Genomic DNA, 21,141 nt, shown 5'->3' with positions numbered 1-21,141 from the left:
AATGGTGTTTTTTGATGAACAGAGGTGCTTTTTTTTTTTTTTTTTTTTTCTTTTTATGGCTATACTTGTGGCATATGATAATTCCTGGGCCAGGGATGGAATCCTGCACCTGCACCACAGCCACAGCAAGACTGGATCTGAGCTGCATCTGCAACCTACACTGCAGCTTGTGGCAATGCTGGATCCTTAACCCAGTACGCCCGGCCAGGGATCGAACTCCATTCTCACAGACTCTATTTTGGGTCCTTAGCCCGCTGAGCCACAAAGAGAACTGCCAGAAGTTCTTAGTTTTAATCAAGTCCAGTTAAGACATTTTTTCTTTTATGGTTAATACTTTTGGGTCATGTTTAAGAAATTTTTGGGCTACCTCAAGTTCATGAAATGATTCTCCCGTGTTTTCTTCTAGAAGCTTTATTGTTTTACTTTTTACCTTTTACAGTCAAGACTATGATCCATTTAAAAATTGTTTTGTGTGTATTGTATGAGGTAGAGTCAAATTTCATTTGTTGAAAAGACCATCTTTTCCTCACCATTTTGTAGTAGTACCTTTGACGTAAATCCCAGCACCATTTCTGAAAATATTATCCTTTTTGCCCTGTTGGCATGGAGTCTTTGCTGTAAATTAAGTGACCAAATATTTGTAGTCTGTTTCAGGACTCTCTTCTATTACGTTGGATTTTGTTTTTGTTTCAGTACTACGTTGTCTTAATTACAGAAGCTTTATAGTAAATCTTCAAATCTGACAGAGTGAATCCTTGAGTTTTGCTCAAGATTATGTTGGCTATTCTAGGTTCTTTGTATTTACATGTAAATGTAGATAATCTTGTCAGCTCCCATTACCCTTCCCTTTCCCCAGAACATGCCTGCACCCACACACCCACACACACCCTCTGCTGGGGTTTTGGGTGGGATCACATCAAATCTTTAGATAGAGGTTTTACACATCTCTTTCTAGGCTGGAGGGTGGGCTGGCTGGCTGGCTGGCTTTCTTTCGCCGCAGGTGCAGCATATGGAAGTTAACAGGCCTAGGGGTAGAATCAACTACAGCTGCTGGCCTACACCACAGCCACAGCAACACTGGATCTGAGCCACGTCTGTGACCTACTCCACAGCTCATGGCAATGCTGGATCCCCAGCCAACCCACTGAGTGAGGCCAGGGATTGAACCTGAGTCTTCATGGATGTTAATCGGGCTCATTACTGCTGAGGCATAACAGGAACTCTATGCATTATTTCTTAATTCTAATTGTAGAGTCTTGTGGATAGTCTACATGCATAATCACATCATCTGTAATAAATAACGTTTTACTTTTTTCCAACCTTTATGTCTGTCTTGGTTTTTTGCCATGTTACAGTGGCCAGGGCCTTCAGTATAATGTTGAATAGAAGTGGTAATAGTGGATATCTTTGGTTTGATATAAAATTTTTAAAAGTTCCTGTTTAGGCACAAGGGAACATAAGGGCTTACCTAGTTCGTTTGTTGATCACTCTTACTTACTTTTTGTAGGCGTGGCTAATGTAAAAGCAGCCCCAAAGATAATTGACACAGGAGGAGGCTTCATTCTGGAAGAGGAGGTAGAAGAAGAACATGCAATTGGAAAAGTTGTTCATCAACCAGGTAAAGTGTGTTTTGAGAAAATAGATACCTAGATTGGTCCTTTTGAGTAATATGCATAATTCTTTGCAAAGTGATGTTTAAAAATGCCACAGTTAGTCCAGTCATTGAGCAGGTTGGCTTTATAAGTAATAAAATTTGGCGGTTTTGCTAGTAGATTAAAAATAAAACAGATTTGGCAATGTTTGTTCAAACTTGTGGTTTGTGTACCTAGCAAGTATTCATTGATGGAAGGAGTGGAAAAAAATGTAAAAGCAAGGAAACAAATGAATATTATTTTTTCCAAATGAAATAATATGATCATGTTAAAGAGGAGGAGGACAGAAAGAAATAGACCAAATGATTTATGAGCACAGTATTTCATAGTATATCCTCAATTTGGGATGGATGGGGGTTGGGAACACAGAATTCCTGAATTCTTTTTTTTTCTTTTTTTTTTTTTTGGCTTTTTGTCTTTTCTAGTACTGCACCCATGGCATATGGAGGTTCCCAGGCTAGGGGTCTAATCGGAGCTATAGCTGCTGGCCTATGCCACAGCCACACGGGATCCGAGCTGTGTCTGTGACCTACACCACAGCTCATGGCAATGCCGGATCCTTAACCTACTGAGTGAGGCCAGGGACGGAACCTGCAACCTCATGGTTCCTAGTTGGATTTGTTAACCACTGAGTCGTGACGAGAACTCTGTGAACTCATTTTATAGATTGATATGAGTAAAGCAATTCCGAAACTATTTCAGATGTATTGTAGCCTCAAGCAGATGAATAAATGTCCTCATGTTGCTGGGAGCCAAAGTTCTCATTGTGGAAGAAAGGACATACAAATATAGAATGGGAGAGGCAAGAAAGAACCCTTTGGGGGATGGATGAAAATTGGCAATATCAGGAGTTCCCTGGTAGCTCAGTAGGTTCAGGAACTGACATCATCACTGCTGTGGCTCTGGTTACTGCTGTGGCACGGGTTCAACCCCTGACCTGGGAACTATCACATGTCATGGGTGTGGCTAAAAAAAATTGGCAGTATCAGTGTGAACTCTTGATTTCTAAAACATGTGTATGTGTATGCATGCAGAGTGTATGTGTAAACTAATAAATGAATTAGTAAAGTTGCAGGATATAAAATCAATATATAAAAATCTGTTGTTATACACTACTAATATGTTGCAGAAAGTGAAATTAAGTCTCATTTATAATTGCCCATTTATCAGAATGAATAAAATGCCTTGGAATAAATTTAACCAAGGAGGTAAAATAGCCCATGAACTGAAAACTATCAGACATGGATGAAAGAAATTGAAGAACATACAAGCAAATGGAAAGATATTCTGTGCTCATGGATTGGAAGAATTAATATTATTAAAATCTCAATAGAACCTGAAACAGTGTACAGATTCAGGGTAGTCCCTATCAAAATTCTAATGGCATTTTTCACAGAAATAGAACAAACTCCTTAAATTCACAAGGAATTGCAAAAGACCCTGAATGGCCAGAATAATCTTGAGAAAGGAGACCAGAGCTGGAGTCCTCTTGTTCCCTGATTTCAAATTATATTTCACAGCTGTCATAACCAAAACCGTATGTGTGGTATTAGCATAAAAACAGAGCATACAGTGATGGAACGGAAGAAAGAGCCCAAAATAAGCCTACACATATGATCAGTTAATTTATGACAGAGCACCTAAGAATATACTGGGGGAAGGACAGTCTTTTCAATAAATGGTGTTGGGAAAACTGGACAACATATACAAAAGAATCAAACTGGGCCACTGTCTTTCGTCTTACGCAAAAATTAATTCAAAAGGCTTAAATGTAAGGCCTGAGGCCATAAAATTCCTGGAAGAAAACAAATGAAAATTTCCTTGACATTGGTCTTGGCAATGATATTTTTGGATATGACACCAAAAGCAAAGGCAACAAAAGCGGAACCGTTAAACAAATGGGATCACATCAAACAAAAAACTTCTGTACAACAAAGGAAGCCACAAGAAAATGAAAAGACAACCTACTGAATGAGTGAAAACATTTGCAAATCATGCATCTGATAAGGGGTTAATATCTATTAAGTGTATAAAGAACTATAACTCAATAGCAAAAAACCAAGCAGTCTGATTAAAAAAGGAGTAGAAGATCTGAATAGACATTTTCCAAAGATGTGTAGATGGTCAATATGTACATGAAAAAGGCTCAACATTGCTAAGCAGGGAAATGCAAATCAAACAGCAGTGAGCTATTACCTCATACCTATTAAAACAGTTGTTATCAAAAAGACAGAAAAATGACAGGTGTTGGCAAGAAGGTGGACAAAAGGAGCCCTTGTGAATGTAAATTGGTGCAGCCACTATGGGAAACAGTATGGAGATTCCTCAAAAAATTAGAACTATCCCATGATCCTGCAATACCACTTATAGATATTTGTCCAAAGAAAACAAAAACACTACCTCACAAAGATACACGCACCCCCATGTTCATTGCAGTGTTATTTACAATAAATAGCTAGATATAGAAACAACCTAAATGTCCACTGATGGGTGAATGGATAAAGAAACTGTGATGTATATGAACAGTGTACAAGGGAATATTGTTCAGCCATAAGAAAGAATGATATCTTGCCATTTGTGACAATGTGGATGGACCTTGAGAACATTATGCAAAGTGAATTAAGTCAATGAATGACAGATACATTATTTCATGTATATGTGGAGTTTAAAGACAAACAAAACCCTAAACTGAAAGATACAAAGAACAGATTGATAGTTGCCAGAGAGGGGAAGAGAGGGATGGGTGAAGTGTGTGAAGTGGGTTAAAAGGTACGAACTTAGAAAATAAGTCATGGGACATAATGTATAGGATGGAAAGTATAGTTAACAATACTGTGTTGCATATTTGAAAGTGGCTAAGATCTTAATTCATATGAAAAGAAAAAAGTTTTGTAACTGTACAGTGATGAATGTTAAGTATCCTTATTGTGATCATTGTGCAATAGATACAAATATTGAATCATTATATTGCATACCTGAAACTAATGTTATGTCAATTATACTTCAGTAAAAATAGTGAACATGTGTATGCATGAGTATTTGTGTGTGTTTATATATACATATATTTCCTAGCTCTGTCCTCAGAAAGGGCCATCAACCAGAGATAGCCCAGTAGCCATGAGCACAGCTGGAGTCCAGATCTGAGATGCAGCTTCTCTGGTCCACTGAAAGGAACCAGGGCCCTTTAAGTTTGAATCTTAAAGTAATTAAGGACACTAATGAATTGTATACGATTGAAAAACCAGGAATCCATGAGTCTATATTCATAATAAATAGATATGTTAGTGAATGATGAACGAAAGGAGGAGAGGGAGGCTCTCGTACAACAGACTGGCAGTTTCCAAATGGTGAATGTAAAGGGCATGATGAAGTTGAAAAATCATCATTGTGTATATTAAAATTTTTTCATTATAAAAAACTTAAAATTTGGAAAAAGTATGCATGTTTTATGGCTTTTGATTAATAATACTGTGCAGTAGCCTCTCAATTGGTATTTCTGACTGTAGTTTCTCTTCGTTCTGACGCATTCCAGTAACCAGTTTTTTTAAGGTACCACTTTGACAGTATTTTTAATTTTTCCTTTTGCCTATAGCTATTCCTCTTTATATTTTATAAAGAAGAGTACTTTTTTTGTGGGAGTTTGAAGATTAGTGGGATTAAGGAGTGCTAGAATGTTGACTGACTCGCTTGTGTTGGAAGTAGGCAGGAAAGATAGAGATAGGAATATGTCCAACAAATCATGAACAAATGACAACTCCGTTTTTCTTCCCACTGGGATTGTGGCACTTCTCAGAGTTGGGGCTGGGCAGTAGTAATCGTCTTAAAGGTGTACTTATTAGTAAACCTTTCAGACTTGCTGAAAGTGTAGGATAAAGATCCTTAGCTAGGTACTTGAATTTCCTTTTTTTTTTTAAGTCTTTTTATGGCCGCTTCTGCGGCATACAGAAGTTCCCAGGCTAGAGGTTAAATCGGAGCTATAGCTGTTGGCCTCCGCCACAGCCACAGCGACGTAGGATCCGAGCCTCATCTGTGACCTACATCACAGCTCCTGGCAACGCGGAACCCACTGAGCGAGGCCAGGGATCGAACCTGTGTCCTCATGGATGCCGATCAGATTCGTTCCCACTGAGCCATGACAGGAACTCTGGTATTTGAAGTCTTTTTAAAAATCTTGCTTTACTCTATGAAGAGTAGCTTCTGTGCTGGGTATTGAGAATGTGTAGCTAAATGCAGTCTCTATCCTGGAAAGATTTCCAATCTGGTGGTTGAGAAGGATGAGGAGGAAGCTGTTTGCTGTCTTGTGAGGGGGTGGAATAGAGGGAGAGAAAAAGTTTCCCATTTGAAAATGATTTCGGTATTGTCTCTCTTCTACTGTAGTCTTGCTCTTTATTGCTCTTTTCTGTGTTAAATGTTAGTGCCTGTCTCCCTTATCTGTAAGCAGTTCTCACACCTCCCTCCTATCTCAGGACTAATCTTCATACTCTTAGCAGTACTGTGGTCAGCTAAATAATGCCCCCCAAAGATGTCCACATTCCAGTTACCATGAAACCAGTGACTGTATTACCTTATAGAGTGAAAGGGACTTTGCAGATATCATTAAGGCTAAAGACCTGAGAAGGGGAGATTCTTCTGGGTTATCTAGGTGAGGCAATATACTAAAAAAGATCCTTAAAATTAGAAAAGAGGCAGAAGAGAGTCAGGGAGTAGGTGCGATGATGGAGGAAGCCAGAGTGATGTAAGAAGCTGCTGTTGCTGGCTTTGAGGATGGAGGAAGGGAGTCATGAGTCAAGGAACGTAGGCAGCCTCTAGAAGCTGGAAATGGCAGGACTGTCCCCCAGAACTTCCAGAAAGGAGTATTTAGCTCTGCCAACACCTTGACTTTAGCCTATTGAGACCTGTGTCATATCTAAAAACTACGGATCTGTGAGAAAATAAATTTGTGTTAGTCTAGCCCCGAAATTTTGTGCTAATTTGTGGTGTTCCGTTGTGGCTGAGCAGGTTAAGAACTTGATGAGTCTCTGTGAGGATGTGGGTTCAATCCCTGGCCTTGCTCAGTGGGTTAGGGATCTGTTGTTGCTGCAAGCTGCTGCGTAGGTTGCAGATGTGGTCAGATCTTGTGTGACTGTGGCTGTGGTGTAGGCCTGCAGCAGCAGCTCTGATTCAGTCCCTAGCCTGGAAACTTCCATATGCTGCAGGTGCGGCCATTACAAAAATGTGTGGTAATTTGTTACAGCAGCAATACAGAAGTAGTACAAGTACCTTAATATGGCTTGGTTTCAAAAATCTTTGATGAGTTGGTAATTTTTTCCTTTATATAATTTCAGTTTCTTTTTCCCTTACATTTTTTTAAGATAAATGTAAATTACTTAATCAAGGTTTTATGTTATCTTTTACATAAATACATTTGTATCAGGCATAAAATACATGCTAGATAAGCTAATAGTGGAAAATGTATTCTAATCTTAAAAAAGGAAACTTAAAGAATTAATCTTCCTTTTTTTAGGACCTGTTATGGAATTTGATTATGTAATATGTGAAGAATGTGGTAAAGAATTTATGGATTCTTATCTTATGAACCACTTTGATTTGGCAACTTGTGATAACTGCAGGTACTTATTTTATTTCAGAGAATGTTTTAAATTAATAAAATTTAATATTTGCATGTAAGTTTAGGGCAAAGCAGTTAGATCATATGGATTATAATTTTTTATAATTAAAGTATAGTTGATTTACAGTATTGTGCCAATTTCTGCTGTACAGCGAAGTGACCTAGTCATACATATATACATTCTTTTTCTTCTATTATCTTCCATCATAGTCTGTCCCAAGAGATTGGATATAGTTCTCTGTGCTGTATAGTAGGACCTCATTGCTTATTCATTCTAAATGTCATAGTTTGCATCTTCTCACCCCAAACTCCTGGTCCATCTCACTCCATCTCCCCTCTCCCTTGACAACCACGAGTCTGTTCTCTGTGTCTGTGAGTCTGTTTCTGGTTTGTAGATAGGTTCATTGGTGCCATATTTTAGATTCCTCATGTAAGCTATAGCATGTGGTATTTGTCTTTTTCTTTCTGACTTCATTCAGTGTGAGAATCTCTAGTTGCATCCATGTTGCTGCAAATGGCGTTATTTTGGTTTTTGTGGCTGAATAGTATTCCGTTGTATATATGTACTGCATCTTAACCTAGTCATCTGTCACTGGATATTTTGGTTATTTCTATGTCTTGGCTTTGTGAATAGTGCTGAAGTGAACATAGGGGTGAACATGTATCTTTTTTTTTTTTTTTTTGTCTTTTTAGGGCTGCACTTGCAGCATATGGAAGTTCCCAGGCTAGGGATTGAATCAGAGCTGTAGCCGCTGGCCTATGCCTCAGTAATGGCAGATCCCAGCTGCATCTGTGACCTACGCTGCAACTTGTGGCAATGCTGGATCCTTAACCCACTGAGCGAGGCCAGGGATCAAACCACATCCTGCGAGGCCAGGGATCAAACCACATCCTGATGGATACTAGTCTGGTTGTTAATCTGCTGAGCCACAATGGGAACTCCTGCATGCATGCATGCATGCATGTATTTATTTGTTTACTTTGCTTATTAGGGCCGCACATTAGGCATATGGAAGATCCCAAGCCTAGGGGTTGAATCGGAGCTACAGCTGCTGGGCTATGCCTACACCACAGCTCATGGCAACACCGGATCCTTAACCCACTGAGTGAGGCCAGGGATCGAACCTATATCCTCATGGATACAGTCGGGTTTGTTACCACTGAGCCACGATGGTTAACTCCTGCATGTAGCTTTTTAACTTGTAATTTTGTCTGGGTATATGCTCAGGAGTGAGATTGCTGGATCATATGGTGGTTCTATATTTAGTTTTCTGAGGTACCTCCATGCTGTTTTCCATAGTTGTACCACTTAACATCCCCACCAACAGTATAGAAGGGTTCACTTTTCTCCACACCCTCTCCAGCATTTGTTATTTATAGATTTATTAACCATGGCCATTCTAACCAGTGTGAGGTGGTACCTCATTGTTTTGATTTGCATTTCTCTAATAATTAGTGATGTTGAGCATCTTTTCATGTGCCTACTGGCCATCTCTATGTCCTCTTTGGAAAATGTCTCTTTAGGTCTTCTGCCCATTTTTCGATTGGGTTGTTTATTTTTTGTTGTTGTGTTGTTTGTGTATTTTGGAGTTAAGCCATTGTTGGTTGCATCATTTGCAACTGTTTTCTCCCATTCTCCAGGTTGTCTTTTTTTTTTTTAATGGTTTTTTTTGCTGTGCGAAAGCTTCTAAGTTTATCCCATTTGTTTATTTTTGTTTTTATTTTTGTTGTCTCCGGAGACTGACCTTAGAAAACATTTGTATGGTTTATGTCAGACAGTGTTTTGCCTATGTTCTCTTCTAGGAGTTTTATGGTGTCATGTCTAATGTTTAAGTCTTTTAGCCATTTGAGTTTATTTTTGTGCATGGTGCGAGGGTGTGTTCTAGTTTCATTGATTTACATGCAGTTGTCCAGTTTTCCCAGCACCACTTGCTGAAGAAACTGTCTTTTTCTCATTTATATTCTTGACTCCTTTGTTGAAAATTAATTGACCATAGGTGTCTGGGTTTATTCGTGGGCTCTCTATTCTGTTCCATTGATCTGTATGGCTGTTTTTGTATCAGTGCCACACTGTCTTGATTACTGTAGCTTTGTAATATTGTCTGAAGTTTGAGGGTTACGCTTCCTGCTTTGTTTTTATCCCCCTCAGGATTGCTTTGGCAATTCTGTGTCTTTTATGGTTCTATATACAATTTTGGATTATTTGTTCTAGTTCTGTGAAAAATGTCATCGGTAAATTGGTAGAGATTACATTAAATCATTATATTGCTTTGGGTAGTATGGCCATTTAAAATGTATTAATTCTTCCAATCCAGGAGCATAGGATATCTTGCCATTTTTTTTTTAATCTCAAATTTGCCCTATTAATGTTTTATAGGTCTCAGCATATAAGTCTTTCACCTCCTTGGCCAGGTTTATTCCTAGGATTTTATTTTTGGAGGTGTGATTTTAAAAGATATTTTTAAATATATTCCTTTTCTAATATTTCATTACTGGTATACAGAACTGTGACCAATTTCTGAATGTTAATCTTATGTCTTGCTGTTTTGCTAAATTTGTTTATCAGATCAAGTAGTTTTTGTGTGGAGTCCTTAGAGTTTTCTATATATAATATCATGTCATCTGCATATAGTGACAATTTTACCTTTTCTCTTTCTTTTCTTTCTTTTCGGGCTGTACCTGGGGCACATTGAAGTTCCCAGGCTAGGGGTTGAATTGGTGCTACAGCTACTGGTCTATACCATAGCCACAGCAATGCAGGATCCAGGCTGTGTGTGTGACCTACACTGCAGCTCACAGCAATGCCGGATCCTTAACCCACTTAGCAGGGCCAGGGATTGAACCCAAGTCCTCGTGGATGATAGTGGGTTTGCTCCCTCTGAGCCACAATGGGAATGCCTACCTTTTCTGATTTGGATACCATTTATTTTTCTTTTTTTGTCTAATTGCTGTGGCTAGGACTTCCAATACTATGTTAAATGAAAGTGTTGGGAGTGGGCATCCTTGTCTTATTCCATATTTTAGCAGGAAGGTGTTCAGCTTTTCTCCATTGAGTATTATATTGGCTGTGGGTTTGTAATAAATGGCTTTTATTACATTGAGATAAGCTTCCGGTATACTCAGTTTGGTAAGAGTTTTTATTAAGAATGGGTGTTGAATTTTGTCAGGTGCTTTTTCTGCATCTATTGAGATGATCAAGTGGTTTTTGACTTTGCCTTTGTTGATGTGGTGTATGGCATTGATTTGTATATGTTGAACCATCCTGGTGAACTTGGGATGAATTCTACTTGGTTGTGGTGTATGATCATTTTAATGTGTTGTTGGATTTGTTTTGCTAAAATTTTGTTGAGAATTTTTATATCTATATCCATCAAAGATATAGTTTTATTTTTTGGTAGTATTTTTGTTTGGCTTTGGTATTAGGGTGATGATGACTTCATAGAAAGTCTTTGGGAGTGTTCCTTCTGGAGTCTTTTGAAAGAGATTAAGAAGAACCAGTATACGTTCTTCTTGGTATGTTTTGTAGAATTTGCCTGTGAAGCCATCTGGTTCTGTACTTTTGTTTATAGGGAGTTTTTTTTTTTTTTTTTTTCAAATTACATATTCAATTTCATTTCTAGTGATTGGTCTGTTCAAATGATCTATTTCTTCTTGATTCAGTCTTGGTGGGCTATATATTTTTAGGAAATTGTTCATTTCTTCTAGGTGGTCAAATTTGTTGGCATATAATTGTTCATTGTATTCTCTTATGGTTTTTTGGTAATTCTGCAGTGTCAGTTGATATTTCTTTTTTGTCATTTTGTGTTTTGTTTATTTGGTTTCTTTCTCTTTTTTTCTTGGTGAGTGTGGCCAGAGGTTTGTCACTTTTGTTTACCCTTTCAAAGAACCAGTTCTTGGTCTTATTGATTTTTTTTTTCCTATTGTTTTTCGAATCTATTTTATTGATTTCCTCCCTTCTCCTGACTTTAGGTTTTGTTCTTTTAGGTGGTAGTTTAGGTTGTTGATTTGAGATTTTTCTTCTTTTTTGAGGAAAGCCTGTATTGCTATGAACGTCCCTCTAAGAACTGCTTTTGTGTGGTATCCCATAGATTTGGTATGGTTGTATTTTCATTGTCATTTTTCTCAAGGTATTTTTTTAAATTTCCTTTTTGATTTCCTCATTGACCCATTGGTTTTTTTAGTAGCATGTTGTTTAGTCTCCAAGTAGTCAATTTTTTTCTCATTTCTTTTTCTTTGGTTGATTTCTAGTTTCATACCATTGTGGTCAGAGAAGATGCTTGAAATAATTTGTATACTCTGAAATTTGTTGAGGTTAGTTTTGCGCCCCAGTATGTGGTCAGTCCTAAAGAATGTTCCATGTACACTTGAAAAGAATGTATATTCTATTTTTTATTTGGATGTAATGTCTTGAAAATATCAATTAAGTCTAACTGTTCTATTGTGTCATTTATACAGTCGGTTGCCTTGTTGATTTTCTGTCGAGAGAATCTGTCCATTGATGTGAGTGGGGTGTTAAAGTTTCCTACTGTCATCAGTTTCTCCTTCTATGTCTGTCAGCATTTGTTGTGTGTATTTGAGTGCTCGTATATTAGGGGCATAATTGTTGATTAGTATAATATCTTCTTCTCGAATTGGTCCTTTTATCATTAAACAGTGTCCTTCTTCATCTTTCTTTATGGCCTTGTTTTAAAGTCTATTTTATCTGATATGAGTATTGCAACTCCCACTTTCATGTCATTTCCATTCTCATGGGATATCTTTTTCCATCCTTTCATTTTCAGTTTATATGTGTCCTTTGCCTTAAGGTGAGTCTCTTGTAGACAGCATATTGTAGGCTCTTGTTTCCTTTTTAAATCCGGTCTGCCATTCTGTCTCTTGATTGGAGCCTTCAGTCCATTGACACTTAAGGTAATTATTGATACATACATATTTATGCCATTTTAAACCTTGCTTTCTCGTTGAATCTTTGTTTCTCCGTTTTGTTTTTTTGGTTGGATGATTTCCTTTTATGTTTGTGTACTCTTCTTCTTTTTTGTTTTTGTGTGTGTGTATGAATATGTTGTTTGTGTTTGATTTGTGGTTGCCCTGTTTTTCAAGTCTATTAACCCCTTCCTATGTCTGCTTGCTTTAGACTGACAATCAGAAAAGCTCAGACACATTCTAAAAAAAAAAGTCTAGATTTTCTTCCCCACATTTTATGATTTTGATGTCCTTTTTTATATCTTTGTGTTTATCCTTTTGCTGTTCCTTGTGTCTATCATTGCTTTCACAACTAGGGTTTTTTTGTTTTTTTTGATCTATATACTGGCTAATTTAAGTGATTTATTTTCAATTGTGATTTCCTCCATCCTAGATCTTCTTCTTTCTTATTAAGAGGAGACCTTTCAATATTTCCTTTAGGATAGGTTTAATATTGCTATATTCTTTTAACTTTTGTTTAAGAAGTTCTTTATTTCTCCTTCTATTTTAAGTCATCATCTTGTTGGGTAGAATATTCTAATTTGCAAATTTTTCTCTTTTAGAACTTTGAATATATCTTGCCCCTCTCTTCTGGCCTGTAACCTGTTTGTAGAGAAATCGGCTGATAGCCTTATTGGGGTTTTCCTTATTATTAACTCTTTGTATTTCTCCTGCCGCCTTTAGATTCCTCTCCTTATCTTTATTTTCATTTTTACTTTTTTTGTGGTTTTTTTTGGCTGCACCCATGGCACATGGAGGTTCCCAGGCTAGGGGTTGAATCAGAGCTGTAGCCACTGGCCTACACCACAGCCACAGGAATGCCAGATATGAGCTGTGTCTGTGACCTACACCACAGCTCACGGCAACACCAGATCCTTAACCCACTGAACGAGGCCAGGGCTCAAACCTTCATCCTCATGGATGCTAGTCACATTTGTTTCTGCTGAGCCATGACCGGAACTCCCTCTCCTTATCTTTAACTTCTGCCGTTTTTACTAAAATATGTCTTGGTGTAGGTCTGTTTGGGTTCCACTTGTTTGGGGCCCTCTGTGCTTCCTGTGTCTGGATATCTGTTTCCTTTAGATGTGGAAAATTTTCAGTCGTAATTTCTTTAAACACATCTTAAATCCCTCTTTATTTTTTGGAATCCCTATCATGTGTCTCTTGGCCTGCTTTCTATTATCCCATAGATCTCTTATATTGCTTTCATTTTGTTTTTGTTTTTTTTTTTTTTTCATTTTGGTTTCTGTGTGCTGTCCTAATTCAGTAAATTCCATTATTCTATCTTCTGAGTCACTTATTTGTTCCTCTGCTTTATTCATTGTGCTGTTCAATGCCTTACTCAGCTTTCCTCTCTTCAAATGACTTTTCTAATTTTTCTAGGCTCCTCCTTATAGTTTCCAGTTCCTTTTTAAAATAATCTGCATTACTGTTGGTAGCCATTCTTAATTCCTCCAGTATTTTCATTATTTCCTTTTTGAACTTGGTGTCTATTAGACTGCAGAGGTCTGTTTCATTGTTTGTTCCTTGAGGGGAATTCTCCTGTTCTTTTAACTGGGAGTGGTTCCTGTGCTTCTTCATTTTGTTTATATTTTTCTTACTCTGAGTTTAAGGGAAACATGGGGATTATCTACTGCAGACTTGGAGGGCTATTTACATGCGGGAGATTCCCTGGGTAGCCTGTGTGGGTTTACTGGTTTTTTTGGTGTGAGGGCTGCTTTTGGTGTGTATGCTTGCTCTCTCTTCCTCAGTGTGCGAAGGCTGTTGTCCCCTTGATAGGTGGTATGCAGGTGCATGGCCTATGTGTGCTTCCTGGAAGGAGGGGGTGATGGGTGGCACCTGGGCCCTGGGCTTTTGTGGCAGCAACCCACAAAGAAGTGGGGCTGCTCCTGGTTGCAGGGCCCTTGGCGATGGCAGTGACCTTCAGGGAGGGGGGAGCAGTGCCCATAGCCCTTGACAGTGGTAATGGGGGGCCGTGTATGTTCCTAGCGAGGTGGGGGTAACAGGTGGCGCTCAGTTGCAGAGCCTTCCATGGTGGTGATGCCTGAGGTGTCTGGGGGGGGGGGCGCAGGTGGTGCCTGGTCATGGAACCTTTAGTGGGGTAGGCTGTGCCTGCCTTTGGAGTCCAAGATGTGTGCAGTGGTTTGCAGCTACCCCTGTAGCCTGAGAAAGAGGTGCCCTGGTGCCTGAGAGCCCCTGAGTGCACAGAGAAAGAAGTTCCAATGGCAGTCCCACCACACCCCCATACTCCCCAACAATGGACCTTGCTTCTCTGGAGGGGCAAGGCCTCCTCCCTCACTCCCTTGGCTGTGGCACTCTGCTCCCTCACCCCCTCAGGCTGTTTCCACACAGCCAACCCTAGTCCTCTCCATGGAACTAACCCCTAGTCTCAGCACCCAGCCCTTGCCTGAGTGTCTTAGGGTGGGTGTGCCAGGCGGTGGTACCAATCATCTGGGGCTCTCTGCCCTCTTCAGACCTGCTGCTGCACTTTTATCCAACTTTGAGCCTCCTTTCCCATTCCTGCTGATTTCCCTGCCAGTTAGGTGACCTCCCAATGTGTAGATTCTTTTCCTCTTTCACAGTTCCTTTGTAGGCTTCCCATTGTGTCACAGTTGGAACTCCTTTTTTTTTTTTTTTTTAATGTGTTTATGTTCCTAGGTGAGCTCCACTTCCTATGTCTCCACCACCCTAGATTGTAGTATCTCTCTCTTTTTTTTTTTAGGGTCATACCCACGGCATGTGGAAGTTCCCAGGCTAGGGGTTAAATTGGAATTACAGCTGCCGGCCTACACCAGAGCCACAGCAACACCAGATCCGGGCCACAGCTCACGGCAATGCCAGATCCTTAACCCACTGAGCAAGGCCAGGGATTGAACCCTCATCCTCATGGATACTAGTTGGATTCATTTCTGCTGTGCCACAATGGGAACTCCTATAGTGTTTTCTTAATTATTGTTTTTTATTTGGGGAGTTTCCTGAAATTTCTGTTTTCCATTTTGCCAAAGAAATATAGGAACCCTGTGCTTATCAAAAGTTATGCCATATAAACATGAAGGATGCCCTGGTTCTGCCATAGATATGTCTTTTCCTTTATATTGGGAGGCTGGGGAGGTGGGAACCCCCTTTCTCTCAGTAGGGGTTCCTAATCCTTCTCTTCCCTCCAGCCCCCAAAGATCCCTTTGTTTCTTTCTTACTTTCTGACCAGTGTATGATGACACCTTGGTCAGAGGACTGGCACCTTCAGGGAGAAGAGGGAAGTATAACCTCTCCAGCCACTTCGCTGGTACTCAGAACACATCTTTCCATTCATTTCCTACTCTCCTGAATAGGCAGGGAGGAGAATAGATGAGGAAAAATCACATTCTTCTGTCAGTCTTTTCTTCTAACCTTTATCCTCTTTTTGTTTCACTGTAGAATAATCCTCTTCATGCCACTTGCTTCTCCTGTCCCTACCGAACACCTTAGCCAGTCCTGTGTTGGTGTCTTTCACACCTAAAGATCCATCTTGGATTCTTTGTTAGCCCTCTTATCTGTTCTGTGTCCCCATTTCTTGTACATACAGCCCCAGTTCAACTCCTTACCACCTGGTGGACCTGCCCTTTCAGAGTCCTTGCTACAGACATTCAGAGCCATCACTGTTGACTTGTTGCTGAGTAGAATCCTATCCTATAATTTTTTTTTTTTTTTTTTTTTTTTTTTTTGCTGCACCCATAGCACATGGAAGTTTTTGGGCCAGGGATCTAACCCAAGCCAGTAGCTGCAATGACAATGCCAGATCCACAGTGGGAATTCCTAGTTGTATATTTAAGCCATATCCTGAATCCATTTCTCATCCTCTCTCCCCCTTACTGCCTTAGACTGGGCCCCCATCAGCTCTCGCCTGGATCACTGAAGTAGTGGTCTTCTGTCTGGCCTTTTTCCCCACTTTTGCACTGTTAGTCTCTTCTCCATATAGCATTTTACTCAAAAGTCTAATAGTTTCTAATCCATGTAGAATAAAATTGTCTTCACCCTTGTTTACAGCACCCCGTGCCTATCTCTGTCTCCCATCACTCTTTGCTGTCACTTACTTTAATTATGTGTCACACTGGCCCTCTTGTTGTAAACTCCATTTGAAAAGCACACTCCTGAACTAGCGCCTTTGCACTCGTTCTTTCTGCCAGGAGTGTTCTTTCTCTAGCTGTTCAGAATGTTCTCTTGGCTTCCTAAGGTCTCTGCTCAAATGTCCCCTCATCAGTGGTCTTCACTGATTACCCAATTTGTCTGTTTCTTTCTTCCTTTCTTTCTTTCTCGCAGCTGCGGCATATGGAGGTTCTCAGGCTAGGGGTCCAATCGGAGCTATAGCTGTTGGCCTACGCCACAGCCATGGCAACGCCAGATCCAAGCCGCTCTATGATCTTCACTACAGTTCATGGCAATGCCGGATCTTTAACCCACTGAGCAAGTCCAAGGATCGAACCTATGTCCTCATAGATGCTAGTCAGATTCATTTCCACTGAGCCACAACAGGAACTCCAGTCTATTTCTTTACTGTGCTTTATATTCGTTTATAGCACTTTTATCTGTCATTGTGTTTGCTTAATGACTATCTTCTCCTAACTAGAATGTAAGCTTCATAAAAACAAGGCTTTGTTTTATTCTTGATATATTCCCAGTGCGTTAAACAATACCTGACATGTAGATGGAGAACAAAAGAATGAGAAGAGCTGTGTAATTGATTATGTCTTCATTTTTACCTGGGCTTTGAAAAAGCCCAGAGCCAACTGGAAACTCAGCTGTGTTTGGGGTAATTGGACTGTCCATATTTATATTCCTTTTATCTTGCCCATCCTGACTTAAAACTTTAAATTATATATTTTTTTAATCATTGAGTCTTAGTTCTCAGTTATATTTGCTGAACACTTGTAAGTCATTTCAGATCTTTTGTGGGAAAGAAGGACTTTAAGTAAAAAGAATTCTTGAAAAGTTAAATAGTATGGATCTGCTGCTAATATAAATAACTTCTCAAATTAATAAAAAAAACAAAAGGCGTTTTTCTGTTAGAATTCTTATGCTACTAATTTGACCATGTGAGTTTCAGGAAAAAAGTATTTTATGTGTTTCTTTTGGCATATATGCCTTAGATTTGGGGAATATTTGAAAATTTAATTTATTTAAAATAATTACCTTATATAATGGACTCAATCTGTTTTCAGAGATGCTGATGATAAACACAAGCTTATAACTAAAACAGAAGCAAAACAAGAATACCTTCTGAAAGACTGTGATTTAGAAAAAAGAGAACCAGCTCTTAAATTTATTGTGAAGAAGAATCCTCATCATTCGCAATGGGGTGATATGAAACTCTACTTAAAATTACAGGTCTCTAATAAGTTATATTCAGTTATTTTACTATACTTGATCGTAGCCAAAAGACCAAGAAGCAGTTCATATTCAGTCATTTTAAGCCCTGAGCCAGGTGAAGTTTTAACAGTGAGCTATTTATAATTAGTTAATTTTTACTTACAGAGGGTTAAAAAGATCCTTTTCATTTTATTGTTTTGCAAGAGTCGTAGTCATACATAATGACATTTAATAACATGTTTCCTTACTTTTTTTCCCCCTTTTATGGCCACACCATGCCATATGGAAGTTTCTGGGCCAGAGATTGAATCTGAGTTGCACCTGAGACCTACACCCCAGCTACGGCAATGCCAGATTCATAACCCACTGTGCTGGGCTGGGGATTGAACCCGTGTTGCCACAGAAACAATGACACATCCTTAACCTACTGTGCCACAGTGGGAACTCTTTATTTTACTTTTTGGTGTAGCACTTGGGGAACAAATATATTACTATTGGGTAGATGTTAGGAGTACAATTTGGAAACTAAAAAACTTGGAATAGGAGTCAGACTGTATTTCCTGTACTCACCCACCCACCAAATAAAATCATTTAAAAAAAATTAGGGAGTTCCCACTGTGGCTCAATGGGTTAAGAGCCCAACTAGTATCCATGAGGATGTGGGTTCGATCCCTGGCCTCTCAGTGGTTTAAGGACTTGGTGTTGCCACAAGCTGCGGCATAGGTTGCAGATTCGGCTTGGATCTGGCGTGGCTGTGGCTGTGGCATAGGCTGGAAGCTGCATCTCTGATTCGACCCCTACCTGGGAATTTCCATATGCTGCAGGCTCGGTCCTAAAAAGAAAAAAAAGAAAAAAAAAATAGGAATTTTACAAATGCCTGAAATCTAACTCTACTTGGGAAATACCTGGAACTCTGTCAGTCGGGCATGTAACTCTAGTGTGTCTCAGACAGATCTTGTCAATTCCTTTTGTTGCAGTAGTATTATAGTACGCCAAAGTATTTATCCACTTCGCACCCGGGGCTGCTAGCCCAGGCTGTGTGCCTTGGAGTCACAAGCAGCCTCTAGTATCTACCCTAGAATTGTAAAGTATCATAATACTGTTTTTTGTGCTGATATATAAAAAGTATTTGGAGGTATTGTTCTTGAGCTCAATTTGATTGGACTGTACTAGAAAATCCTAGTATCTTCTCATATAAAAGCTACATTGTAAAACCACACATTGAATTTTCACTAAATGGGAGACACTGTTGATTAGTAGATTTACCATTATTTTATGTACCAATAAAAATGAAAAATGCTCTAAATTAAACTGACCCAATGCTGTCTTATCACTTGGTGCTTTTATTTTGCTGAAATAGTGCCATTAGACTTACTATAGCTTTTTTGCTATATATCATGATTTAGGGTACATAAAAAGGAAAATGCAAGGTCAAAAAATTTATTAAGGTATTCCTAAACTCCTCATTCAGAGTCCAATTCTTCTGAGCCACTTTTTGACTCAGAGTTGTTAACATACCATTAAGAAATTAGTGATGCAGTTTTTTTTCTTTTTAGGGCTATACCTGTGGCATATGGAAGTTCCCTGTGTAAGGGTTGAATTTGAGTTCTGGCCTACACCACAGCCACAGCAGTATAGCATCCAAGCCTCATCTCTGACCTATACCACAGCCCACGGCAATGCCAGATCCTTAACCCACTGACCGAGGTCAGAGATCGAACCTGCAACCTCATGGATACTAGTCAGGTTCATAACCCGATGAGCTACAATGGTAACTCTCTCAGTGTGTATATTTTTTCCCTAAATGTAAATAAAATTTGTAAAGCATATAGGTACATAATCCAAAGATTTTATACTAGAATAAAGACTTTACTTGGTCATTCTGCTACCGAATTTTTTTTTTTTTTTTAATCCATAGTCTGAAGGTTAGAAGTTAGTTAAGTGGATGGAAACTGTTATTAATTCAGGAGAAGACTAGTACTGATTGATTTCTTGGGAGATTTTTGGAGATGACTTCATATATCTGATGTGCCTAATTGGTCAGTAGATTTTTTTTTTTTTTTTTTTGGTGGTCCTACCAAAACTCATCAAATCTACAGACTACATGTTCTTCTCATGGTTCATGTGAAAACAAATCAGAGAAGAGAAACAATTGCAGTCAGAGCAGAGCTTTTCTGTGTATACAAGCATACCTTGTTTTATTGTGCTTTACAGACACACTCTAATCAGCATACATTTAGTAAGGATTTTATCGGTTTAGGTAGAGGTATTATTAGAGTTGTTTCTTAACAATATTTAAAATTAGATTTTGAGTAAATATAAAATTGTGCTTGAATTTGATCATTCTTTGGCATCTGTGGATTTACTAATGATAATTATTTTACAGTTATGAATCGCAACTAATTTATGGATTCTATGTTGTAGATTGTAAAGAGGTCTCTTGAAGTTTGGGGTACTCAGGAAGCATTAGAAGAAGCGAAGGCAATTCGACAGAAAAACCGAGAAAAAATGAAACAGAAGAAGTTTGATAAAAAAGTAAAAGGTAAGTGGTTACATTTATATCATGAAGGACTGTGTTTTACTGCTTTGCAAAAAGCCTTTAGCTAAAGTCTTCCAGTTTAAAGATATAATGTCACCAGTAGATTGGAATGTGTTTTCTTCTGTATACTGAAAAACAAAAGACTTCAAGTTTGCCCTCGGTAAGTTGATGTTTGAGATCCTCAGTCCAAACCTCACAGCACCACAATTCTAAAAGAGCCTATAAGCCCTCATCTTAAAGTGCATCATGTTTTTATGTAGGAATGATGGTAGGATCAGGAATGTACCCCTGGTTAAGGATTTGGCATCAATTCAATCTCAGATATGACCCACAGGGTTATAAAAAGTGAGTATTTCTACCAGCATACCTCTCTAACTACTTAAAAATGAAAAAATAACGCCTCAGTCTTAGTCATCTAATTCAGTAGCCAGAAGGCACCCTCTCATGTCAGGCATTGATGAAAAGTAGTGTGACTTGTCACAGAGTTGCTTGAGAGTCAGGACTGAAGCCAAGCTTTCCTGACTGAAAGTCTGCTTTGGTACATTTATTCATTGGGCACAAATCTGTCTATCCACGTAACTCTCCATTCTTTTGTTTGTCTGTCTCTGTATTTGTCCATGCATCCATCCATGTGTGCATATGCGCAGAAATCTGTCAGTGCATCCAGTAGTTACTAAATGTCAGCTATGTTCCAAGCCCTGTGCTAACACACATGTGAAGTCACAGTTTGTCAGAAGAGGAAGACTGGAAAATTTAAAGCCGTAAGAGTGTGATAAGTACTGTGATAGTGATGAATTCAGGGTGCTGCCAGAGCACAAGAGCACTTTTTGCTGTATCAAAGAATCCCTAAAGAGTCTTAAAAAGTAGGCATGGATGTTCTTCATAGAGGAATTTTAAAGTCCTAGTGTGGTGTCATAGCACTTATTCTGTGTATATACAGGGTTATACATACACTAAATAGATCCATTTAAAATGAGCATTTTAGCTATAATAAATATATATTTGTCTTTTTAAGGCTGCACCTGCAGTATATGGCGGTT

The 21,141-nt window shown here is 38.9% G+C and overlaps 1 protein-coding gene across 2 annotated transcripts in view; it reads left to right on the top strand.

Annotated features, from left to right (window-relative positions):
- Positions 1-21,141, top strand: part of XPA (XPA, DNA damage recognition and repair factor) — a 36,259-nt gene that overhangs the window by 3,000 nt on the left and 12,118 nt on the right. For both annotated transcript variants that reach the window (XR_301366.3, XM_003122025.4), the window contains exons 2-5: positions 1,508-1,618; positions 7,156-7,261; positions 17,415-17,580; positions 19,987-20,104. Coding sequence is in view for 1 of the 2 variants with exons in the window: in XM_003122025.4 (XP_003122073.3) it covers positions 1,508-1,618; positions 7,156-7,261; positions 17,415-17,580; positions 19,987-20,104 (501 nt within the window). In the remaining variant the exon portion in view is untranslated. The remainder of the gene's footprint in view (positions 1-1,507; positions 1,619-7,155; positions 7,262-17,414; positions 17,581-19,986; positions 20,105-21,141) is intronic.

Source organism: Sus scrofa, chromosome 1 (genome assembly GCF_000003025.6).
Source record: "Sus scrofa isolate TJ Tabasco breed Duroc chromosome 1, Sscrofa11.1, whole genome shotgun sequence".
NCBI lineage: Eukaryota > Metazoa > Chordata > Mammalia > Artiodactyla > Suidae > Sus > Sus scrofa.
This window is presented reverse-complemented; position numbering and strand designations above follow the sequence as displayed.